At 43.0% G+C, this 25,721-nt stretch overlaps 1 protein-coding gene across 1 annotated transcript in view; it reads right to left on the reverse strand.

Moving 5' to 3' along the window:
- Positions 1–7,807: 7,807 nt before the first annotated feature.
- The window catches only part of ciroz (ciliated left-right organizer protein containing ZP-N domains), a 54,179-nt gene continuing 36,265 nt past the window's right edge, over positions 7,808–25,721 (reverse strand). Inside the window, 11 exon segments of the mRNA XM_085967560.1 lie at positions 7,808–11,133; positions 11,135–11,904; positions 12,227–12,253; positions 12,256–12,317; positions 12,319–12,335; positions 14,472–14,659; positions 15,027–15,117; positions 16,926–17,063; positions 19,634–19,672; positions 19,774–19,917; positions 22,049–22,173. Of these exon segments, the coding sequence (XP_085823686.1) occupies positions 10,843–11,133; positions 11,135–11,904; positions 12,227–12,253; positions 12,256–12,317; positions 12,319–12,335; positions 14,472–14,659; positions 15,027–15,117; positions 16,926–17,063; positions 19,634–19,672; positions 19,774–19,917; positions 22,049–22,173 (1,892 nt within the window). The 3' untranslated portion in view covers positions 7,808–10,842.

Consider the following 25,721-nt stretch of genomic DNA (forward strand, 5'->3'; position numbering starts at 1 on the left):
AGATCTTCAAGGTGCAAAGGCAGGTTTATATAACTCTGCCAGTCAGCTAACCTTCTTAACCTCCAGAGGTGCCTTTGGTTCTTTCCATATATCCACTGGAGTACCAAAGAGAACCGCAGGACTTCCATTGATGTACTTCTGGACACTCAGTAAACTTCACAGCAATATCTCAAGATATAACATTCAGTCATAGGAGGCAACTAAATAAAATGGAGATGTTACTTTTAAGAAAATCTTAGAGACTGTTTAGAAAGTCCAGTCCTCATTACAAGGATATAGTGAGGGCCTTGGTAAAATCATGGACTGAAGTATATTGCATTGGAAAGCAAGAACACTAAATTAACAAAAGAAACTCGGAAAGAAAGAGGTGATTTACTGACGCCATGTGGCCAGAATATGTAAAGCGCCACATGTAGCTTCAAGCATAATTTAGAAAAGCTGGCACAAAAGTGTGGTAACAAAATGAATAACAGATTCTGTGGAGAAAAAGCAAAGTGCCTCCGGAGATAATTTTCCACTGGTTTTGATGTTTCCATTCATAATGTTCTCAGTGATGTTGGTCCAAATAATGCCACCGGCATCTTTGCTCCCTCCAACACCCATTTCCAAGCTCAGAATTTCAACGAAGTGTATCCTGCTTTATTCTGCTCACATGTCCAAACCACTACAACTTCCTTCATTTGATGTACATAGTTAGGAAGCGGGAATACAATGTCGTACGAAATGTGGGAGCAAAACACAAAGAAACTGCATGGCTTGATTTTGAAATAAGTTCTCCATCTTCCAAATGTAGAATTATGCTTCTTTTTAAACTTGCAAATCTTGGGGGAGAAATTCAATGTGGGCAGCGGGGGTGGTGACAAAACGGGCAGTGGCAGTCAATCAAAAGGAAAATCAGGCAGGGTAAAGGGCAGACAATCAGATCCTGCCCATCTTGCACCCCCACCAAGGTTGAATTTCACCCCCATTGTTTTTACAGCACCAAGCTTCTCTAGACCCTGGACCACCCTATCCACCTTATCAATCATTTGATAGAAGTCTTCAAGGTCATGAAGGGTTAGGATAAAGTTTGTTCCCACTGGTTGGCAAGCTGGTAACAGAGGGAAATTCAAGGTGATCACAAAAAGAATGAAAAGAGAACTCAGGGTGAATTTATTTACACAGAGGATGATTAGCGTGTGGAATTCTCTGTCGCAACTGAAACAGAGTCCATAGATTCTTGTAAAAGAGAATTAGATAGTTGCTCAAAAAGAGGAAAATGAAAGGGTATAGGGAAGAAGCGTGAGAGTGGGATTAGACTATGGCTCATTTGGAGAAAAACACCAGTGCAGATTTGATTGTCTGAATGGTCTGCTTCGGGGTAAGCCATTTTGGACTGAAATGAGGAGGAATTTCTTCACCCAGAGAGGCCAGTTCATTAAGTATATTCAAGAAAGAGTTGGATATATTTCTTAAGGCTAAAGGGATCAAGGGATATGGGGAGAAGGCAGGGACAGGGTACTGAATTTGGATGATCAGCCATGATCTCATTGAATGGCGGAGCAGGCTCGAAGAGCTGAATGGCCTACTCCTGCTCCTATCTTCTATGTTTCTATAACATTCTATGATCCTGGGCTAAACTTTCATTCCGAGTATAAATGGATTTTGGTAATCTGAACCATCAGTGCCCACATTGCCTTTTCTCCCTCAGACCAACGACAGTACCAATAGGCTATGCAGCTATGCAGAGAGGACAAACTGGCCACTGAGGCCGATTGTAGCACCTCTTCTACCAACTTGCCTGAGGCAGACTCATTCAATGCAAACTAAGGAATTAATTTGTGACTTCAGCCCACTGGAGAGTGTATTTGCCCAATCGCGGGAGCTAACAGGGCAAGTTCTGAATATAAAAGAGGAAAATGTTTGCCCAGAATCCCAGATGGATCCAATAGTATATAAGTATATTAAGGGCAAGAGGATAACCAGGGAAAGAGTAGGGCCCATTAGGGACCAAAGTGGCAATCTGTGTGTAGAGCCAGAAGATGTAGGTGGGGTTTTAAATGAATATTTTGCATATGTGTTCACTATGGAGAAGGACGATGTAGGCATAGAAATCAGGCACAGGGATTGTGATATACTTGAACAAATTAGTATTGAGAGGGAGGAGGTACTAGCGGTTTTAGCGGGCTTAAAAGTGGATAAATCCCCAGGCCCTGACGAGATGTATCCCAGGCTGCTGTGTGAGGCAAGGGAGGAGATTGCCGGGGCTCTGACACTAATTTTCAGAACCTCTCTGGCCACAGGGGAGGTGCCAGAGGACTGGAGGACAGCTAACGTAGTACCATTATTCAAGAAGGGCAGTAGGGATAAACCAGGGAATTACAGGCCAGTGAGCCTAACATCAGTGGTAGGGAAATTATTGGAAAAAATTCTGAGGGACAGAATTAGTCTCCACTTGGAGAGGCAAGGATTAATCAAGGATTAATCAAGGATAGTCAGCATGGCTTTGTCAGGGGGAGATCATGTCTAACCAATTTGATTGAATTTTTTGAGGGGGTGACTAGGTGTATGGATGAGGGTAGTGCAGTTGATGTAGGCTACATGGACTTCAGTAAGGCTTTTGACAAAGTCCCACATGGGAGACTGGTCAAGAAGGTAAGAGCCCATGGGATCCAGGGCAATTTGGCACATTGGATCCAAAATTGGCTTAGTAGCAGGAGGCAGAGGGTGATGGTCGAAGGTTGTTTTTGTGACTGGAAGCCTGTGTCCAGTGGTGTACCGCAGGGATTGGTGCTGGGTCCTTTGCTGTTTGTAGTGTACATTAATGATTTAGATATGAATGTAGGAGGTATGATTAGTAAGTTCGCAGATGAAACGAAAATTGGTGGAGTGGTAAATAGCGAGTTGGGAAGCCTCAGGCTACAGGACGATATAGATAGGTTGGTCAGATGGGCAGAACAGTGGCAAATGGAATTTAACCCTGAAAAGTGTGAGGTGATGCATTTTGGGAGGACTAACAAGGCAAGGAATACACAATGAATGGTAGGACCCTAGGAAGGACAGAGGATCAGAGGGACCTTGGTGTGCATGTACATAGATCCCTGAAGGCAGCAGGACAGGTAGATAAGGTGGTTAAAAAGGCATATGGGATACTTGCCTTCATTAGCCGAGGCATAGAATATAAGAGCAGGGAGGTTATGATGGAGCTGTACAAAACGCTAGTTAGGCCACAGCTGGAATACTGTGTGCAGTTCTGGTCACCACACTATAGGAGGGTTGTGATTGCATCATTGGAGAGGGTGCAGAGGAGATTCACCAGGATGTTACCTGGGCTGGAGCGCTTCAGCTATGAAGAGAGAGTGGACAGGCTGGGATTGTTTTCCTTAGAGCAGAGAAGGCTGGGGGTGGGACCTGATTGAGGTATACAAAATTATGAGGGGCATAGATAGGGTAGATAGAAAAGAACTTTTCCCCTTAGTAGAAGGTGTGGTAAACCACTTTTATCGTTACACTATGGTTATCACTGTTATATCGTTACACTATGGTTATCACTGTTTACACTGTTGTATCACTACACGAGGTCGCCTCTTGTCACGCTGTTATACCTGGGCTGACCACTGCTGACTCCGCCCATGGCTCCACCTACTTGCCCAGGTATAAAGGTGGCCGACTGGCTGGTATTCCTCCTTGTTGGATCCGATCACCCACGAGGGTGGGCTCTGTTATTTAGCCAATAAAAACCTATAGTTACTGTCTTAACTCGTCGCTTTTCATTGGATGAATTGATAGGTATACCAGAAGGGTCAATAACCAGGGGGCTTAGTTTCAAGGTAAGGGGCAGGAGGTTTAGAGGGGATTTGAAGAAAATCTTTTTCACCCAGAGGGTGGTTGGAATCTAGAACTCACTGCCTGAAAGGGTGGTAGAGGCAGGAACCCTCACAACATTCAAGAAGCATTTAGATGAGCACTTGAAACGTCATAGCATACAAGGCTATGGACCAACTGCTGGAAAATGGGATTCGAATAGACAGGGCTTGATGGCCGGCGCCGACACGATGGGCCGAAGGGCCTCTTTCTGTGCTGTATAACTCTATGGGGAGAAAATTCAGTTGTTTGCACCTCCCGTTAGCACCTTAAGAGGGTGCCAATTGGGGCGCAAAGCAACTAGAGGCCGGGCGCGGCGATGTTTGTGCCGCTCGCGAAATTATCTAGACATTTTGCGGCGGCGCTAAACACTTCCGCCATGATCTCCTGCGCTGGCAGATTGTGACATCATTTGAGTGCACAACGCCCCGTTAGCGCCCCGGACCGGATATTGAGTGGCGCCCCCTGCCTTACCGCCTGCCACGACAGGTTGAAGGGAGCGTTATGCTGTCAGAAAGGGACTAGGGGAGTGCTATTTAAAGGCGACGGCTTTCTGCCTTTTTTTGTCGGTGACATTTTTGCACCACGCAGTCTGAGAGAGAGAGAGACAGACTTCTGGAGAGATTCAACGCTGTGTGAAGGAGTTTTGAATACTGAGCAGCACTTTTCAGGTTCATTTTGATTTGCCCTTCCTTGCTTCGCCAGCACTCTGAGGTAGCGCCTTGCTCCTCGGCGTTTGCGCCTTAAGACAGGTGTGAAGCGCCTGATTTAGCGCTCCAATCACCTCCAGGGGCGATAAAAGCCAAGTTTGCTGTCGGAGGCGATAATTAGCGGCAGGCGCGGAACTCTGCGCACGGCCGATAACGGCGCCACTGAATTTTTCCCCGTGACTCTGTCACTCTGATATACATGTTGCACCACAACCAATGACACCAGACAGTGCTTCCTTAATGCTGTATGGAAAGTATAGCCGATAGCTTCGTTAACGTTGGTGGCAGTGGACTACTAACCCCTCCACATTTCTCTTTATAAGTTCAATGTGATAGAAAGTATAGCAAATCCATCTATATTCTGTTTTGTATTTGAACTCTGAATAGTTCAGAATGGGCATTTCTGGGAAACCAACCTCCAGGGTTTCTCTAGCTGAGTTGAAGATGATTTATTTAATAGCCCTGATGGCATAATAGGAGCTGAAACAGGCAAAACCATTGCTGCTGTTACTTGTCTTTTGTGCTCAGTCTCTGTAATCAGCGTGATAAAAGACTTGTGAATCCAACTCGTGACAAGTTGTGCAAGAACAGTTGAAAATACTCCCACATTCAGTGCAGAATGCATGTGGTGATGTTTAGACCATGCATTGACTGATTTCGCTTGCAAGATTGTAGATGTTAATGCTTGTGACAGCACTTTTTCTTTGTCAAATATAATTTTTTATCTGCTTTAGATTGTAGGTATAATATCTGATAATAACTAAATAAATGCAGGTGTCAAAGGAAATTATAATGAGAAACAATACAGATTTGATAAATTTCAGTGTTAAATATACTTCCCCACCATTTTTCTGTAAAAATTTTGATAGTTAGGAAACGAGGTTCTGCAGTGGACTAGACACTGACATTTTACCTCTGGGACTAGGGTTCAATCCAGGCTAGACTGATGGGACGAAACTGTCCTCAGGCTTCTAGCTATAAAGGGCCAACATGAAATGTGTTTAGGCCGTTCAGTCCTATTCCTAGTGGCCATGGGCTTACTGACCCTAATCTCACTCACAGAGGCCCCAGGATGGCTGCTGTGGGAGATGAAAAAATGTCATTCTGGTACAGTTAGGGGTGCTTATCTGAGGTTGAGTGAGGCAAAGTAGAGGGAGCTTTACTCCGTATCCAACTGTGCTGTACCTCACCTGGGAGTACTTGGTGCTGATACTGGGAGCCTACAAAGGGAACGGTTCCATTCCTCAGTCATAACACCCCTCACATCGAAGAGCACAATTTTTTTTTTTAATTACACTCAGTTGTTCAGGTGATGTCAACATTTTGTCTGCTCTTTTTTATTATTAATGTCATATCACTGAACTGTACATTCTAGGAGGTGTTCAGAATATTCCTATATTTAGCCCAGTATTTACTGGCAATAACATCAAAGGCCTTGAGATTCTGCTGTGTGAAGATTAGCATACCAATCCTTAATTTGCTCATACTAAATTCCTTTGTCCTCTATTTTAACAAAGATGTTAACCCATTTATTTAAAAATATCATATTTTAATCTTCACATAACATAATTTCAAGGCCTAAGTATTTGCTTCTGCATTTAATATTTAGTTGTCCCTTGTCTTGGCGAATTACTGGTGTCACGAGCTTCGGTGAAAAGTTTCAAATGCTGTTAATTTTGCGAGGCTTCCGTCTGTCTCTGCAGGCAGCTTGAGAGATGACAGCTCAGATTCTGATTCTGCTGCACACCTCAACATCTCTTCGTTCTCCTCATCTCTCCACTTACCAGAAGAAATGGACGAGTTACTTTCACAAAAAGTTAGGTTAACAGGATAGCAGAACCATTTCAGTATGTTTCTAGTGCAGTATGAATGGTGTGGATGATATAAAAGAGTTGGAAGAGGCTTAATTGTTGACGTCAGGCTCGCAGAAGAGGCTGGAGGGGCCGAATGGCCTACTTCTATACCTATGTCAATATTTCATGACCCCTTTCTTCATACTCTGCTGTCATGGTGACAGAATTTCATTTTGTCACTGATGTTGACCTCTTTACCCAGAGAGTGGTGAGAATGTGGAACTCGCTACCACAGGGAGTGGTTGAGGCGAATAGTATAGATGCATTTGAGGGGAGGCTAGATATGCATATGAGGGAGAAGGGAATAGAGGGTTATACTGAAGGCATAATTACTAGTCCTAGCCCTTTTCGGGCTACCCCAGATCAGACGTATTCCCCAGACGTTCACCTTCAACTAAAGTTAGAGATAGCCAAATTCTATAAGACGCTTAATTGGGTCTAAAGATCCAGACTGTCTCTCCCTAAAGGAAAGGAACGACGTAAAGATGTTACCATCCTCCAGATAGCACTTTTAATAAGTTTAACTAGACTGTAACCTTCCGGATATTATGAGGGTTCGGAAAACCCCCCCAGAATTCTGCAACTCCTCTCAAAAGAGTGTACAGAAATTGAGTTCGCGAGTTTAATACAGAAATACTATTTGGCCTAGAAATTCAGTGGAGCCCCAAACGGGGCGCCAAGCTTGCCTGGGCGCCGGAATTACCGCTGCGATCGGAGCCGTTGTGCCCGCCGGAAATTATGCTTGAGCGCCCCAAGAGGGATACGGGGCACTGCTCGAGGCACCCCGCGTCCCTCTTGAGGCGCTGAAACTGAATATCGCAGCGCAACGTGCCGCAGCGCCACATGCTGCGGCATGGCGCGCTGCAGTACTGCAGGCCTTCCTCCCCTTCTTAAGGGGGAGGGGCCTGCACCAGCGTGATGACCGATCGTGAGTGCTGGCAAAAGAGCCCGGCACCGAGGAGAAGTGCCAGGCTCTCGGGACACAGCCGGCACTGCCCGGAGGGGGATCAGGAGGCCGGGGATGGAGGTGCTGGCAGGAGGCCACCGAAAAAATGGCCGCCCCGCACCTCCACCTTAATTTGCGCCACTACCGCCACAGGTAGGCCCCGTGAACCGGGAGCGATTTGCGAACGGCGTTACAGAGGCAGGCGCTACAAATATCACGATCGGGGCGTAGCGGGGCGCTGCACACACTGATGACGTCATCGGTGGTGGCGCAGCGCTACAGGCTAACGCCGCCATTAGTGCCCTGCTAAATATCGCGGGAGGCACAGCCAGTGGCACTAAAGCCACTGAGTGCCCTCTTTAGGCGCTAACTGGTGGCGCAGCCCACCGAATTTCTAGGCCTTTGAGACAATTCTAAAAATATATAGATTTATTTAAGAGCCGACATACAGTTAACAGCTGCTGAGTCAATCGCAACTTTAACAGTTCAAAATACAAATAGCTTACATTTCTTATTCTCAGAGATCCTTATTCTCAAATCTTAACTTCATACATTTTTACATTTCTATTATTCTTAATCCAGAATATCCACCAAAATCAAATAAGAGTACCTTTTTGATCCCCGAAACTCAAAGAATTAAAAACTTACAGAGCATGCCTCTGAAGTTGAGAATCGCTTGCCCTTTCCAGCAACTTCTGACTTTCCATCTGAAAAGCTCTATTTTTATACCTTTTTTTAGTGGTTTATCCTTTGAAGTTTTCTGCTGATGTAAGCTAATTTTCTCTAGTCATCTTCTGTTGAATTCCTTCTATGCTTACTGTCAATTTAGCAGTTAGCTTGCAAACTTCTGTCTGTTGTTTAGGTGTTTCAAAACTTATCATGAAAAACAATATGACAGTAGTATTTATTTGATGTCATTCTTATTGAAGGTCTTCCATTCAATTTCTAAATCACCTCTGCTGTTTGAAAGCAGATGTCGTGTCTACTAACTATTCTATTTTCAATACAAAAACCATGTGATTGCTTGGTGTCATCTATTGATATAACTTCAAAGTGTTCTGTAGGTATCTTTTACAACATGTAAATCAAAAACACTTCAACTAGGGTGTTTGTTGCATTTCTTAGCTACTTCAATTGGTTGCATATATAATCGTGTTTCCTGTTTCTCATTTGATGTTACTTTTATGAAGGCACATGGTTTTTTAATATTCTGTGTTCCTGTTTGAAGTGTTAATTTTTAACACTTTACTTGGGCATAGCTATTGTGTTGGTTCCAAACTGCAGACATTCTGGAAGCTGCAACTTGTTGTTTCAATAGGGCCATTGTCTCAGTATTAACAATCAATTCCCATTTCAAAAGCTTGTGTGGTGTTTACAACTTTTGTTAACAACTGATCTTATCTCAAAAGCCCGTGTTCTGTTTGCAGCCTGTGTCGTTGAGGCTTTTTAGACTTTTAAACCCAGTATGTCTTGTATTAATAATATCAGAAATCTGTTCATAGGATGGTGTATCTCTTGGAATATGGCTATTTATTTTACAATGCTGATAGATTTAGATGAGGAAAGACGGGAGGAGGCTCGAGTGGAGCATAAATGCCGGCATGGACTGGTTGGGCCGAATGGCCTGTTTCTGTGCTGAATATTCTATGTATGTAATCTTCCGCACTTCTGTCCCTTTAACTGTTAAATTTGGCTGATAAAATGTTAAAGTTGGTATAGATAGAATAATTAATAATATTCCCACATTCAGTTCATAATTTGACTGATAATGCAGATGAAGCTCCATCTGTTGATTTGGTGGCCTGTCAGTGCACAATTCATTCGGTTTCTAATTTGGTAGTTGTCTTGTATGCTGATGTGATTAAAAAGCTGGAGCTGCATTGCTGACTACTAAGATTCAGTTGTTTCTGAAGATGAAGTTGGTAACATAATGGATATTGGTCGACATCTCTTCAGTTATAGAAACATAGAAGATAGGAGCAGGAGTAGGCCATTCAGCTCCTCGAGCCTGCTCCGCTATTCAATGAGATCATGGCTGATCATTCAAATTCAGTACCCTGTTCCTGCCTTCTCTCCATATCCCTTGATCCCTTTAGCCTTAAGATTAGTCTTCATTGAGTCGCCAAAGTAAAGTCTGACCAAAGGTAGCAACACTACCATAGGTGAGGGTTCCTCCTACAAGCTTGCCCTTAATGTAACAGTTGTGTGTTTTTTAATTTTGTTCACAAGTTGTATAGTGTTATGCTGTTGCAGTCAATGGTTTATCATTTAAAAGTACATTTGTTGCTTGCAGTATACATAGTTTTGTAATCAACTTATATTTTGATGTATTTGATAAAATATGTGGTGTTATAAACTCTCCAACATTGAAAATATTTTTCAGGTGAGAATGAAACTGGCATTGATATTGAGTGAGTAGGTACTGACACAGGTTTACTGATTACTAATTTTGAACTTGAATTTCTTTTATGTTCATTCACTGTAGTTCTGAAGGTGTTTGATAGCTTATGTCCTGTTTCTGTGTTACAGACATCATCGTGATAATATAATTTACTAGGGCGATCATATTCATTGGAACAGCTGAATCAGAAAATGTTTCCTCATTAATCTATAAAGTGTATTATGCTGTTTTATTTAGTTACCAAACGGCCAATCTCCTTTTAGTGTAGCTGTTTCATAAGAACGTGATAAAACCTGTAAAGTTGTCCATTCCCGTGCTGAATAAAGTGTTTGGCTTGTCCATGTCATTTATGATACGGATGACACAGGAGATGGTGATAGAATGGCTTACAGCACCTGCTCTCCATTTTTACTGGATCCAGCAACAGTAACAGCCAGGGAGATAGGTACTGATTCTAGTACAGCCGTGAATTCCTTCATGCTTTTTGTTGCTGTTGAAGTTGTCTTGTGAAATGGAGTAGGTGTCAATCTTGATCTTGGTAAATGATACTGTTTATTTCTGAACTTGAAAGGTGTGGTGTTGGAATTCTTGAGGTTTTTATTACACGTAATGTTGGAATTGTCTTCCGTGCTGATGTCGATTGAGAGGTCTCTGGTGCCAGCGTGTTGAATGACATTGGTGATAATATGGGTTTCTTCATCATTGATGTCAGTCTTATTTTCCTTTTAGTTTCACCCGTTAACATTTGAAAATATTACTAACTCAGAAACTGAGACAGCCACAGATTTATAGGATTGAACTTACCCCATTGAGAAAAGTAGTTGCCTTAGTTGTTATTCCCTGTGATAGAACCATTAAAAATATCTCCAAAAGTAGTCATTGTAACATCACCAAATGTTCAGTGATATTATACTGTTGGGTCCCATGTTTGTATTAGCTGTCGAACTTTTCATTGAGCTTGTGGTTTGAGCTCGTGTTAATTCAGAACGTTTTGGCATCACTAAAATCAGTGAGGTTGGTCGTGCGCTAGATGTTGACACCTTTTTCATTACTAATCTTACATCAAGCTGCTCCCTATGCTCATGCTTGTTAGTCAACATTGGTGACTAATAGTTGAGGTCCTGATTCTGTCACTAATGCCATCGTATTGCTCACTTCATTTACCATTAAATTTTCAGTGGATACCATTTTAGAAACTAGGTTTGATGAAACGTTGAAAAGTTCAGAATTTGTCTGATGTGATGACATTGCCCATGATTTTGCTGTCTGATTTGCAATTGCCGTTTTGTTTAATCCTTTTGATGGCATTGGCGGTGTTATGAGCAGTAGTGCTAAATGAGAGGGTCTGGTTGTCAATGAGATTAACTTTTGTGACAGCAAAAATGGGTGTTGGTGCATCAGTGCCTATTGATGATAAACTTACTTGTTCATCACGTTTGCCTTCTGTTGAGGCAGAGACAGTAAATAGCCCAGGTTTCGATCCTATGACAGATGTCTGCACTTCTGTTTCTGGTGAGCTGATGTTATCAGCTGGCATATTTATCACTGTAGAGGCCATTTTTGAAGGAATAGTTGAAACCATTTTCTCTTTTAGTTGAGAATTTTTGTGATAAGTTGCCGCAGTTATCGAGATGTTTGCTTCATTTAATTTTGTAGACATGACGAATGTTGACATATTAGATAAAACTTGAGGTAATTTGAGTTTCGTTGCTGATTCTGATGCCACTGAAGCCAATGATCCAAAGGGCATTAAAGTTGATCCAGTTTTTGATGTTAATCTGTCAGTATGATTTATATTGACCTCTGTAGATGCTACCACTAAAGTATTTAGATTCCATTCTTCCTGTGATGTATATTGCACCATTGTTGTTTCAGATCTAGGATGTAATGTTGATGCTGGAGTGAAAAAGGTAGACACAGATGCTGTGGCCAGTGGCTGATGTGTTGCTTCTGTCTCGGAAAACTCGGCTGTTGTAGGTTTGGCTGGGGCGGGTCTTTCTGATGTAATGTCGGGAGGACGTTGTGTTAGAGTGTGCAGTGATGTAGAAGTTGGCTTTGCGTTTATCCCTGATTCTGACTCGCTGTATGAAGCTCCACTTGCTTTGCTCCTTTCTGTTGAGAATGGCATTGTTTCTGGCATAACTGATGATGCTGCAAACAAAATATAAATATTAAATGAATCTGTCCCGATGTATTCATGCCTAAACATAAAAGTTTGTCAGTGGCTAAAAACACACATTCTGCTTGAGCTTTCCAGTAACTGTTATCACGGAAACATACCAAGAAAGCTTTGCACACAAAAACATATACAAACATGTCTGTAGATTTCAACATCAAATAATCAGTTATAATTATTCCACCACAAAAATCAGTTGTGCTGATATTATAATTACTTAATTAGACTAATTTAAAGATTTAAGCTCTGTGTGAAATAATTATCCTGATATCTTTACAGTGGCATTAAATTCCTTACATTTGCAATCAAAATAATTCTCCAAACTTCATTGACCATTTCTTCGAAGATCAGTTTCACATTTGCTTTAATAAAAGGCTGCACATCCATAGACTGACTCTTGACATGCCTGAAAAAATGTTTAACTCAGTATAAACAAGGCATTGATTAGTCAAACAAGTAGGATTCACTCTTCCTTGTACTCACAAATCTCTTTTCTTATGTACATGGTACAGGAACTTTATCATTGAGACTCCTTGAAAGGTCATTGCCTACATACTGTGCAGTAGCAATGGAATGCTTGAAACAAGACTCCAGCAAAGGATTGACCTGAAATAAGGGCTACATCATGCAATACGGGCATTTTGATTTTACTTTTAAAGGTTCAGAACTAAAATACTGTCCCACAACTCTATAATAAAAGTCACAAAGATGAAGCATGGCTTAACTGGTCTGGTAGAGCAGTTCCATCAGTTCTTCGGTGGGCAGGTACAACAATCGTGCTTTGATACACCGAGGAATGGGAGCACTTGATTTCACAGCTAATCAGCAGGCAGGTGCCTCTTCATTTGGCAAATCTTGTATTTACATTTTGAGTGTATTCTGGGTATCTGCATTCTAACTGCTGCAAATGGAAGAAGCTCTGTGACAGCACATGGGTCATTGGTGTGGCCTCCTAGGTCTGAACATGCCAAGGACATTCACCTTATCGTCTTTTTAATGCGTTAGTCCTGAAGAAAATAGTATATAGTACAACACTGCCATCTTGTGAAGGAAAGCACTGTAAGATATTAGTACATTGTTGTGCACTGATGAGGAAACTGTTTAAATCTGATAGCCCCCACAAAGGTTGTTTGTTTCCTGTTTTTTCTGGTTTTGGTAGATTGTTGTACACTGAATGAAATGGTTTCTTTTCTCCTTTTTCCACCAATCCTCTCACTGTCCCCTTCTCTCCTCAAGGTTACTGTACGGCTCATTAGATGCCAACCAGACTCGGTTTTCCCACCCAAGGTGCCATTCCCCATCACAAGCCCAGCAGGTGAGCAATGACACAGCCTCTCAACCATGGGTAGCCCTGGTATCACAGGCAATCCCAATCCGATTCCCCGCCAGGGACCGCACATGCATACCTGCACGCAGGGCACTGGATGGCAATCATGGGCAGGAGCCCCAGCCAAATTCCCCAGACTTTGGGTCACTGAGATCATTTTAACACATCTACTGTCACTCTTGGAGGAGATCAACTAACTCAACAAAGACCAGCGATGAAACCTGGAGCTTTTCATAGAAACATAGAAACATAGAAGATAGGAGCAGGAGTAGGCCATTCGGCCCCTCGAGCCTGCTCCGCCATTCAATGCGATCATGGCTGATCATCCAAATTCAGTACCCAGTCCCTGCTTTCTCCCCATACCCCTTGATCCCTTTAGTCTTAAGAAATATATCCAACTCCTTCTTGAATATATTTAATGAATTGGCCTCTACTGCCTTCTGTGGTAGAGAATTCCACAGGTTCACCACTCTCTGGGTGAAGAAATTCCTCCTCATTTCTGTCCTAAATGGCCTACCCCTTATCCTTAGACTGTGACCCCTGGTTCTGGACTCCCTGACCATTGGGAACATCCTTCCTGCATCTAGTCTGTCCAATCCTGTCAGAATTTTATAAGTTTCAATAAGGTCCCCTCTCATTCTTCTAAACTCCAGCAAGTACAAGCCCAATCATCCCAATCTCTCCTCATACGTCATTCCTGCCATCCCAGGTATCAGCCTGGTGAATCTTCACTGAACTCCTTCCATGGCAAGAACATCCTTCCTCAGATAAGGTGACCAAAACTGCACACAATACTCAAGATGTGGTCTCACCAAGGCCCTGTACAACTGCAGCAAGACATCCTTGTTCCTGTACTCAAACCCTCTTGCTACGAAGGCCAACATACCATTTGCCTGGCTCTTCTGCCTCAGTTGAACCATGATGGGAGCAGTAGAGTCATTTTTATTGTGGTATTTTACATTTATTTCCTTCACATGAGCAAAAATTGTTTAAAGCTTATAAAATAAAATACTTTCAATAATCCAGCGCTCACTCAGTATTGTATTGGAATGCGAGCTGAAACCTTTTATGGGGCTTTACAGCACAAGCTTCTGAGGCAGTGGCAATAGGCCTACCCGCAGTCTCAGTTATATCCACACGCTGATTAGTATTAACTATAGAAACCATGCTCAAGAAACCATCTACAAACCCCCTTCGTATACTTCAAATACTGACCTGCGTTTCTTGCATAACCACCTTGGGGGTGCTGATCATTACAAAGTCTCTGTTTTCCATCACTGTGTACGTATCCACCTGCCTTACAGTGATTGACTTCAACGTTAGTTTATCTTTATTAGAACTTCTTCGTTTGGCCAATCCCATCCTCTTTTTAATGATGGGTATGTTAATCTCTTCAGAAAACACTCACTGAAAGAACAAAGGTGAAGGTACATGTTTATGATGAAGCATCAATGGTTGGAAAATACCACATACCTGTAAATAGATCGGAACAATTATTTGTCAAATACTGGTGTGGGTGCCAGATCTGCGCCAACAACGTGAGGATTGGAGGTTTATGGGTTATGTAGGTAAGGTAAAAGAAAATGTGATCATCAGTGTGTATTGGATTAAAACGCTGGTCTAAATACAGTATTTTGATCCGTAGTAGGATTTGATATTACATTTTGCAATATGATGAATGAATGTGGTTTTGCAAATGGAAAATTGTTGCTCTTAAGCATGATTTAATTTCATTAGGGTTTAAGTATGCACACTATGAACATTCAGAACACATACCTGGTGGACAACTTGCCTCCATTGAATATGCATAATTACCGTTTACCATCCAGAGCGGCAACACTTCTACAATAGAGCCCATTACCTACGTTTTAGATACACAAGAATGAATTAACTGGCTCCTATTGGTGAACCAAATAGATCAGAACGTACAGAAAGCTGGTCTGTTATTTGCAGACAATGAACGCTGATTCTGAAATATGTTTCTTTTTAATAGCCAATTTTCTCACCTTCTCCTGGAGGTGTTGACTCCATGAGCACTGGGCATTTCTGGTAACTAGCTCAAGTGGCCTTCACAGCGAGTGCCTGTGGAACCATACTCCAGCATGAACCAGCACTTCCAGGAGAGGAGGGGAGACACTTGAGGCAGAAATATTTGTTATTCCCATTGGTCATTTTTATTCAAATGCCAATTTATTATCCCATCTGTTCCTACCCACTCCACATCCCAGATTGGCAAAAAAGATGCAAATAGCGGAACAAAGGTAAAAGTCGGTTTCTGCAGGAGATCATTTAAGAGGTGCGATGCGTAGGAAATTCAGTTGGCTGCTACTGAACGGTTTTTCTTGTCTGTGCGATTCAAATGAAACAGTCCAGGATGAAGTTTAGCATGAAACAAGAAAGAGTCACACAGCCCCAACTGATCCAGTTCCTCTATACTCACCACATTGTGAAGGCTAAACGTTATACAGAAATCAAAACAATCAATTGGGACAACAAACTTTGAAACCTAATATTTCCTTTCTTGACTATGTGGTTGACTGAGGCAGTGTGGGATGAATGCCAACTTGCAATAGGAGATTGTCAGCCAGATTCACAATCCCAATGGACCCAATTTTCCAACAGATAGTTATTAGAGTTCAGTGCCTGCTCATCGAATTGCAGCATGGGAGGTATGCCCCTTCCATTGGGTTCAGCTGTGCAGTTGGATTGCATTCTGGCTATTCAGGAAGGGTCTTTTGTCTTTGCCTGGTGGCTTGACTCTAAGCTAAAGGCTCAGTACAGACTTATTATCTGTTTGGACTCATGTACAGTTGATTAGGGTAACAGAATTATCTCTCACATTGGCACTTAAGGGAAAAATGGTTTGGCTGGCACCTCGCCATCCATTTCACCCACCAATTCCTATGATGCTGCTCTTATCCCTTCCAGTCCAGTCTTTACATATAGTAACATACATTAGACTGATAGTATTAACAGACACTTAACAGGAGATGTTCCACCTGCCCTCCCATTGCATATCGAGAAATTGTGCCCTCACAAGCCCATGATTCCTGTCCATTAAAATTAATGACCAGAGCATCATGGGCTGGGAGTGTGTAACTTCCCAATGTCCATTCCTAGCACGTGCTAGAAGGACCAAGTGGCAACTCTCCCCTATAATGCATTTGTGTCACATATGTCTGCCTGCCATATTAATGGAGGCACTAACCCATTTATTTTAAATAGGTTGATGGTTCTGCTAAGATAATGGTTGAAGAACGCCCTACGAACACACTTCGCTTCCCACTGCTAATTTCTGGTTTAAATGTTCTACAAGAATAAAAGTATCAAAGTAAGGAAAACAAACTTTGAAACATGATTCACCTAACCTTTGTACCCAATGTGAAGCAGCTCTCAAAGGGACTGCATATAGGAGAAGTCGTGCTGCAGTGTTGCAGCCTACCTTCAACCCCTCACGTTCCTCACTCAATGCTGGGAGCACATTATCGGCAAATTTCCCTAAAATGTGCTAGATTCCCCACCATCGACTATGAATGAGAGGAAAATCTAGGCCAACGTTGCTTACAAGAAATGTGATTTTTTTTTTTGGGTCATAAGATAGATAAATGCAAATTAAACATTGTTAGTGGTGAACCAGCATTGGAATGACTGCACTGTATCCAGACTCACCTCCGGTGTGATGAGGAGTCCCCTTCTTTTGCCTTGTATTGTGATATCAGTCTCATTTATTGACACATATAAACCAATCAGGCTGGCGTCTTCCAGTGTCTCTAGCCATTCGCCTCGGAATAAAAAGGACCAAGAAAACTTCAAAAACAAAGAAGTAAAACCATCAATGTTACAAATCGCAATCTTGCACCAAACCAAACAAGAACAGTGACTCTAATACGATAGCAAAATACTGCGGATACTGGAAATCCGAAAAAACAACAGAAAACGCTCTACAGTGTCATTGATATTTTTGTTAATTGTGTCCTCCTGTGTCTTTCTGCCATACAAGAAGCTAAATGGAATGCAACTTGGATGCATCACATTACAAAAATGTTGAACTTTTTTTTAAAATCAACTTTCTCCCCTTTCCCCACTTTTTCTGAGGGATGTGCTACCTGAAAGAGGATGTTTCTCATCCCCATGGTCAATCCCGTGTGTCAGCACGATATCTGCCCATGGCCTGGGCACATTAGAGCTGAGCCCAATCATGTCCTCATTCAACCTCCACTTGGGGCTTTCCAGCAATCCTGGCTGACTACGTCCATAACTAGGCCAGGGACACTGAGGCCAATTAGAAGTCCCCTACCATCATCCCTGCAGATTCCCAGCCGATTCCAGCTGAGACAAGCTAACTCAGCACAGACCAGAGAGCTTGCTGATCTGTACAATCTAGAATCCCACCAACCAGTGCAGTGACCCACTGATCCACAGGGGAACCCTATTGAGGTTTATACAGTGGCTTAGCATTACCATCCCACTCACACCGTACAATTCTGGAGACCACTTCCTTGCACTGTACTGTAAATAGGGGTGTGTCTACGCAGATCAATTCTCTTAATGAAGGGCTTATTTAATAAACATCATTGGGCTTCATTCCAATTAATGATCTGGACGAGGGAATTGGATGTAATATCTCCAAATTTGCAGACGACACAAAGCTGGGTGGGAGGGTAAGCTGTGAGGAGGATGTCGAGAAACTCCAGTACGATTTGGACAGATTGGGTGATTGGGCAGAAACATGGCAAATGCACTATAATGTGGATAAATGTGAGGTTATCCACTTTGGTGGCAAAAACAGGAAGGCAGATTATTATTTGAATGGCAATAGATTGGGAGAAGGGGAAGTGCAAAGAGACCTGGGTGTTCTTGTGCACCAGTCGCTGAAGGTAAGCATGCAGGTGCAGCAGGCGGTTAAGAAGGCAAATGGTATGTTGGCCTTCGTAGCAAGAGGGTTCGAGTACAGGAACAAGGATGTCTTGCTACAGTTGTACAGGGCCTTGGTGAGACCGCACCTTGAGTATTGTGTGCAGTTTTGGTCGCCTTACCTGAGGAAGGACATTCTTGCCATGGAAGGAGTGCAGCGAAGATTCACCAGGCTGATACCTGGGATGGCAGGAATGACGTATGAGGAGAGATTGTGTCGATTGGGCTTATACTCACTGGAGTTCAGAAGATTGAATGGGGATCTCATCGAAACCTATAAAATTCTGTCAGGCCTGGACAGACTAGATGCAGGAAGGATGTTTCTGATGGCCGGGGAGTCCAGAACCAGGGGTCACAGTCTAAGGATAAGGGGTAAGCCATTTAGGACTGAAATGAGGAGGAATTTCTTCACCCAGAGAGTGGTGAACCTGTGGAATTCTCTACCACAGAAGGCAGTCGAGGCCAATTCATTAAATATATTCAAGAAGGAGTTAGATATATTTCTTAAGGCTAGAGGGATCAAGGGATATGGGGAGAAAGCAAGGACAGGGTACTGAGTTTGGATGATCAGCCATGATCTCATTAAATGGCGGAACAGGCTCGAGGGGCCGAATGGCCTACTCCTGCTCCTATCTTCTATGTTTCTGTCAGGACGTGGTCCAGTTGCAGCAAACACTGTATAGAGAGGCTGGTGGCAGGACCACGGGAAATTGGTCCACCGGCCTCCTTTGCTTATTCCCAGCGAGCTGCAGGCACCAATCGTGGCCCCAGAGGCAGCTCACCGGTCCCAGGAGGTCCCAGGATCGGCCGGCTCAGACGCCAGTCGAGGTTGTAATGAGAATCCGGGAAAGTGGGATGGAGACAATCAGGAGTGGAACGACCGGTGGCCAGCAGAGGCTGCGGATTTTATACGAAGTCGGAAGGAGCACTCCTGCTCCTCCTGGCTCCACGATAAACTAAGTAAAAGAATTTAAACTTACATTTGTAATGACATCTCTTTAAGGACCGCTGGTTTGACTGCCAAGTGCCTAAAGAAACAATCCAATTTTGCAAAGGGGGCCTCAAACTGGCCTCCGACCCCATATTTGCATGTACAAAGGTCCTAATGCCTGATTCGATATGTGCCCTGGACACCTATGGAGGAGCCTTTACCAATATGGCGGGTGGCGCACTTACGGCTGCCGCCCACCATATTGGACCTTTAGGCGTCCATTTTACACCTGTAGAACGAGTGCGGCGCGATCCAATTTCTAGGCCATTGTGTTTGAGTTCGAATTGGGCCTGAGCCTTGAGCACTCCTTGCTGCATGTTATTTTCTGCTGGAACAAAAAAAGTGGCTGAGCGTTATAGTGAGCAGGTGTGAGGTGCGATGATTGGTAAGTACCAAATCAGTGTAGGATTAATGCAGCATCCATACCGGGCTCCGTGTTAGCAGTGGCAATGCCATAAAAGTTGGTACTTACCAAACCATCCATACTTCCTTTTGGTAATGATCGTGTCACCTGCAGAAACATAGCACAATAAAGTTGCTTAACTTTCAGAACAAATGGAAAGACAATTAACAAAGGAATAATGTATAATCATTCATGTCAGAAGAACTTACTTGAAAATATCCAGGGCCGCAGAGAATGTTTTCCTTGCCCGTGACTAAGATTACCATTGGACACTTCATGATGTTCTCCTCATGCCTTGCTCCATCCTCAGCTTCTCTTTTCCATACAATGACTTGCAGCAAGTGATAACCACCCTGTAACGATACATTCAACATGACAGGTAGATTTTCTGCACTGGGCTCATCCATTCAGTAACTACCAGGCTGGGTAAAGGTTTTAATGAAGCTTTCGGTCCCTCACGTTGGTTAATGTTAAAGATGCGATTTGGTTGCTTTTGTATTCAAATCTCTTTCCATTTAGATTATTCTGAAGTTTTCCGAATTCACTCTGTTGGGGGTAATTTTGCCCTTGGGTGTTAGTGTAAGAGGGGCGATAGCGATTCAGTCGCCCGTTATACCTCTCCCCCAATATTCATTTGCATTGGAGTCACACTTCCTATATCTACTAGTGCAATGGCATACATCTTCTACAATAACACGAGATGAGGCAGAGTTTAGTTTGAATTCTAATCTGTTTTATTTCACAGTACATTGAAATGTACAAAGTAATAGACATTAGAGTCACTTTGTTCAATCAGTACAACTTATAGTCGTGTATTGATACAAAATAAAGAAGACGCAACACTATCCCACTTCGGTGGGTCGTCTTGCTGAACTTAAACAATATAATCTCTCTGCATCCTAATCTATAACCCAGGAAAGAACCACTCTCAATGCAGTCCTTGTATTTTGAAGCTTTTTGCTACCTTCAGCCTGCTTGTGCCATGTCCTCTTTCCAAAAGGTCAGACTTCCTTTTTTGGTGTCTGTCTCTTTTTTAACAAACCTGTCTACAGTGTCAGCTTTTAGTTAAAACTGACTACCTCCTTCCCAGAAGTGGAGTCCACCAGCCTACTTGGCAATGACTCCTGCTGAATTCAGGTGAATATGATTGTCACAGCAGCAATGAATGTAAACAGTCACTTGAATGCCACATTGTCACCAGGATGCTGGTTCAGAAGCCCCATCTGAAAGCTAATACATACTTTCAAGCCCTGCAATCCTATTGTTAAGGGATGGAGAGCTAGTAAAGAATCCATGTTGTAATAAGCCCCTAAAGTTAAAAGCTAGAAGAGCTTTGCTGACAGTGCAGTCTACATAGAGTCACCAACAGCTTGATCTTGAGGTTAAACAACGCATTGATTACATTTATATCTGAACTTTCTCGCAATTCCTGAGTGCCTTGAGACTAACTTATCTGTACATTTTATGCCTTAATACCAGCCGTTTCTGATAGCCTTCAGGACCACGTACATCAGATAGAGAACTTAGGGTGATGGATGTTCAGAGAGCCTGGGGCTTCTTGATAATGACGAATGTGAGATGGTACAGAGCGTGTCATGGTTAGGGAATGTATATGGATCAATACAGTTAGAAAGGGTCTATAAAAAGCAAGATCATAGTCAGAAGTTTGAAGATGAAGCAGAAGGAGGAGATCTAGAAAGTTGAGCTCAATGATTGTAACATGTGATCTTCTACAACAAAGCATGACCGTGTGTGTTGTCTGTGAGTATGTTCATTTCACTCGTGATAAACTTGCAAGTGTTTGGGCTCCTGCATCTAGAACCCTCATTTCTGATACAAGGACTGCAGCCTTTGTCTTACACTATGAATTTTACCCTGTTAAAACCAGCTTTAACTTAAAAGCATTTCATATTTAGATCCGTTCCATGGAAAAATGGTCAAAGTATCCAGAAGCTTTTCAAAAGATTCCAATTGTGACTGGTGGTGGTGGAATTAGAGCACATTGATGGGGCAGACTGAAAAGCTGTAATGGGGAAGTGCTAACTGCACTAGCTGGGACATGAGCAGAGAGAGGCGTCTGTCAGAGGGTAGAGTCAATTGATATGGAGGAAGGGTCTGGTTTGACATCTAGGACTTGGTTTTGTTTCCAAGTTCTGTGCGAAGAGCAAAGGATTAGCAAAGGCACTTTCTTAAAAGGCTTTGACAAATATTTGGAGCGATGGATTCAGCCGAGTGGCTCCCAAGTATTCCCAAGTTTCCTTACAGCTCCAGTCTAGTTACAGTGCAGTATTTAAAAATACACTTCAGTACGTTAGCACTTTTCACAGCAGTTGCCGCAACTTAATGAGGTCTTTCCAACGGTTGCTTCCATTTCAATAATAAATATAGAGTAATCATAAAATATGAATATATATCACTGATACTGATGCAGCAGGAGGCTGCTTGTGCCAATATGCAGCCTCTGCTGTAATTATCCTGCCTTACCTCATGCTATATGAAGCAGCCATTGTACTGGACTCGGAAGAGGTAATTTCCATTTTGATCAGTGGTGAGGGAATATCCACAGTCAGCCAAGAAGCTGTTTAATTGGTCCAGAGTCCCTAAACCAACTTAGATGAGACTAAACAGTGACAAACATGATAAATGCGGCAAACTATATTAAATATTGTTTTATGTGCAATTTGCTAAATTTAGACGCTGCTCCCCTTTTTTCGGATTTCCCTTTTGTACTCTTTTCTCTGTGATCATTGACTTGTTTTGTGGGACAGGAAACAGGAGCAGCAACGACATGCTTTTGCCAGAGGATTTAATTCACCCTTTTGCAGCATTCAGTATCTTTACATCCAGCACCGTCATCAACTTTCCTTCTGAATCCGTCTATTATCGGTGTGTGTTACAAAGTGTTGTTAAAGGCCTGATCCAGAACAGCATGAGCCCACAATTATTTATGTTTGTGGTTAAAGATCTGACCAAACTGATGATACATTTATATTGAAGAACCACCTCCTGAACTGTACACACATTTGGTTTAAAGTCGTGTTTATCCCCTGGGACCCAGGGTTAATCTGTGGCATGTACGGGGCATGCAACAATACTTTGGCAGCTCAGGCCCGTAACAACCAAACAAGATGGCCGCCTCCACCTCCGATGGAAAGCCTGCTTTGTGTTTATGCTGCTTCTGAAGCCCGGCCTGCCCTTGGAACCACGAGCCAAACCCATCTCTTTTGGTAGCGCTACCTCGTGTATACTTTGCTAGTATGCTACCAACCTCCAGTGCCAAGGTGGTTCTGTTAGAAGAATATTAAACCAATTGCAATGATCCAACCTTTTCCTTTAAGATTTTTGTTAACTTTAACATCTTTTTCTTTCAGGTTGTATTTTAGTTTTACTTTTTTTTAATGCTTAACGAGATGAAGAATCTCAATGCTGAAGAATAGAACAAATTCCCATTTAGGGCATCCACTGTCAGCATTGTGCACTCTCAGGTCAAGCATGGTAGACACAGATACTGAGGTCCAAGATTTAGGGAAGCACCATGAAATTTTCCAATTCCCACAACAGTCGTCTTCATGGCTCAGATTGTTAATTTGTTACCAATTCGGGCCAAGTTGCGAGCTGTTTCGCGCTGTGGACTTGTGGCTGCTGGGAAAAGAGTTGAGATTGCCTAGAGGACCACTACAGGTAATAAAGCAAAGAGACTTTCATCCCACCCATCAAACCCAGGTCCTAAAGGTGCAAGAACAGTGTGCAGCCCACTACGCTGCCCGATCCCATTCCTTTTAATACGCCCGGCAGTTTCAGAGAGCAGAATTGATGAAACATCCCGAGCCATTAACTGTATCGCTGTTAATAGTTCAGCTCCCTCGTGCTAGCTCACTTGGTGGAGTGTAAACTCCCAGCCTCCACTCCAGGTGTGAACTTCACTCAACGGGAGCCTGGATCAGGCACAGAGGTCAGTGCAGACGATTCATTCCCAGTCAACAATTTAAAAGGACTGAGAATTTGGAAGTGTTATTTTAAAAGGGGCCTAACGCCAGGTGAGCAAAGTGTCCGCCTGATTCGGGCGATAAGCCCCTTTTAATTTGAGCCTTGATTGCCATTTTAGGTAGGAACTGGTCCAATCAGTTCCACGAGCGATGGAAAAAGAGGCCCGTCAAAGGTAAGTCTGGAATTATTTTTGTAGGCCTCAGAGGAGCAGGAGAAATAATCTGGGCTGCTGTCACCCCGGGACACCCCCCCCCTCCCCGCGCCGTGGGACTCACCTTGCTGGTGGCAATTGGGCTAATTACATAAGTAGTGCTGGTTAAAGGGACTGTATTGGAGGCAGATATTGAAACATGACTAGTTGGTTAAAGATTGTAGCAAAATCACAGTGCAATGTTTTTAGCCCTTTAAGAAAGAAAGATTTGCATTTATATAGCGCCTTTCATGACCTCAGGACATCCCAAAGTGCTTTACAGCCAATGAAGTATTTTTGAAGTGTAGTCACTGTTGTAATGTAGGAAACACGGCAGCCAATTGAGCACAGAAAGCTCCCACAAGCAGCAATGTGATAATGACCAGATTTTTGTTTGTTATGTTGATTGAAGGGTAAATATTGTCATGGGATCTTTTACATCCACCTGAGAGAGCAGACGGGGCCTCAGTTTAACATTTCATCCAAAAGACGTTACCTCCGACAGTGCAGCACTCCCCTGGAGTGTCAGCCTAGATTTTTTTGTTCAAGTCTGTGGAGTGGGGCCTGAACCCACAACCTTCGGGCTTAGAAGCAAGGGTGCTGCCTACTGAACCATGGCTGACACTCAATGATTAAACAATACAGGTAGTGGTTTACCCTTTGAACCCAAGGGTTGGGAACCCTAGTGTTGAAATATATCTAGCTTTCATGGTACACTGGCTAGTTCATCCTAGTTTTTGTACTTTTATCTTGGATGCAGATCCACCTGGTTCTCGGTCCACAAAGTGTCAATATTTCCCAGAGTACTTCTCTCCTGATAACAATAATCAACAACAACAAAAATTGCCATAAACTGATTCCCCCCACAAGACAAGAGCCCCCCAGACATTAGTCCAAAGATGTGCAGGTTAGGTTGATTGGCCATGATAAAAAAATTGGCCCTTAGTGTTAGGGGGGATTAAATACGGGGGGTTACGGGGTTACGGGGATAGAGCTTGGGTGGGATGGCTGTCGGTGTAGGGACCGGGTGCTAGGGTTTGGATGATCAGCCATGATCTCGTTGAATGGCGGAGCAGGCTCGAAGGGCCGAATGGCCTACTCCTGCTCCTATCTTCTATGTTTCTATGTTTAGTCATTGTGTATTTAATTTTAGAGATTTATTAAGTTCTCATGAGTTGAACACTCGACCACAAAACCAATTCAGAGCAACAAACAGGGCTGAAGACCAAGTCCACAGAGAGATCACTGAAAATGTTGTTCAATATTTGATTTTTTTTCCACAGGACAGAAGGGGAAATGTTGCAGTTGTGTCCATGTGATATTCAGGCGCCTTAGGCTTACTCCCAGTCTCTGCAACATTTCTTGGGATGAGGAGATGTCCACTGGCAGAGGGTCGGTAACCAGAGGACACAGATTTAAGATAATTGGCAAAAGAACCAGAAGCGACATGAGGGGGAAAAAAATTAAGCAGCGAGTTGTTGTGATCTGGAATGCGCTGTCTGAAAGGGTGGTGAAGCAGATTCAATAGTAACTTTCAAAAGGGGATTGGTTATATACTTGAACAGGAAAAAAATTACAGGGCTATGGGAAAAGAGCAGGGGAGTGGGATAATTGGATAACTCTGTCAAAGAGCTGGCACAAGCAGATGGGCCGAATGGCCTCCTTCTGAGCTGACTGATTCTATGCTGATTTTATGTGGGAATGCTGGGGAATTACAAGAACAGCACTACATCTGAGCTGGGAGCACTTGACATCTTGAACAGCGTCACAGGATAAAAAGGGAAAGGTGTTGCATTCCCCAGGACTGTCACCTCTCATACTGAAAAACATCAAATTCGCCTCTAAACAAGAATAAAAATGAATAAATTAAGATGCTATTGTGGTGGGATGTGAGGTCCCGGCAGTGGGTGACACTCAAATCCCCCAGCAGCAAGCGTGATGTCTTTTGTCAGGTCTTGGCTAGGTGCCTAGGTACAATGC

This window comes from Somniosus microcephalus, chromosome 25 (genome assembly GCF_052327205.1).
Source record: "Somniosus microcephalus isolate GS21.2 chromosome 25, FLI_Smic_1.0, whole genome shotgun sequence".
NCBI classification, from domain to species: domain Eukaryota; kingdom Metazoa; phylum Chordata; class Chondrichthyes; order Squaliformes; family Somniosidae; genus Somniosus; species Somniosus microcephalus.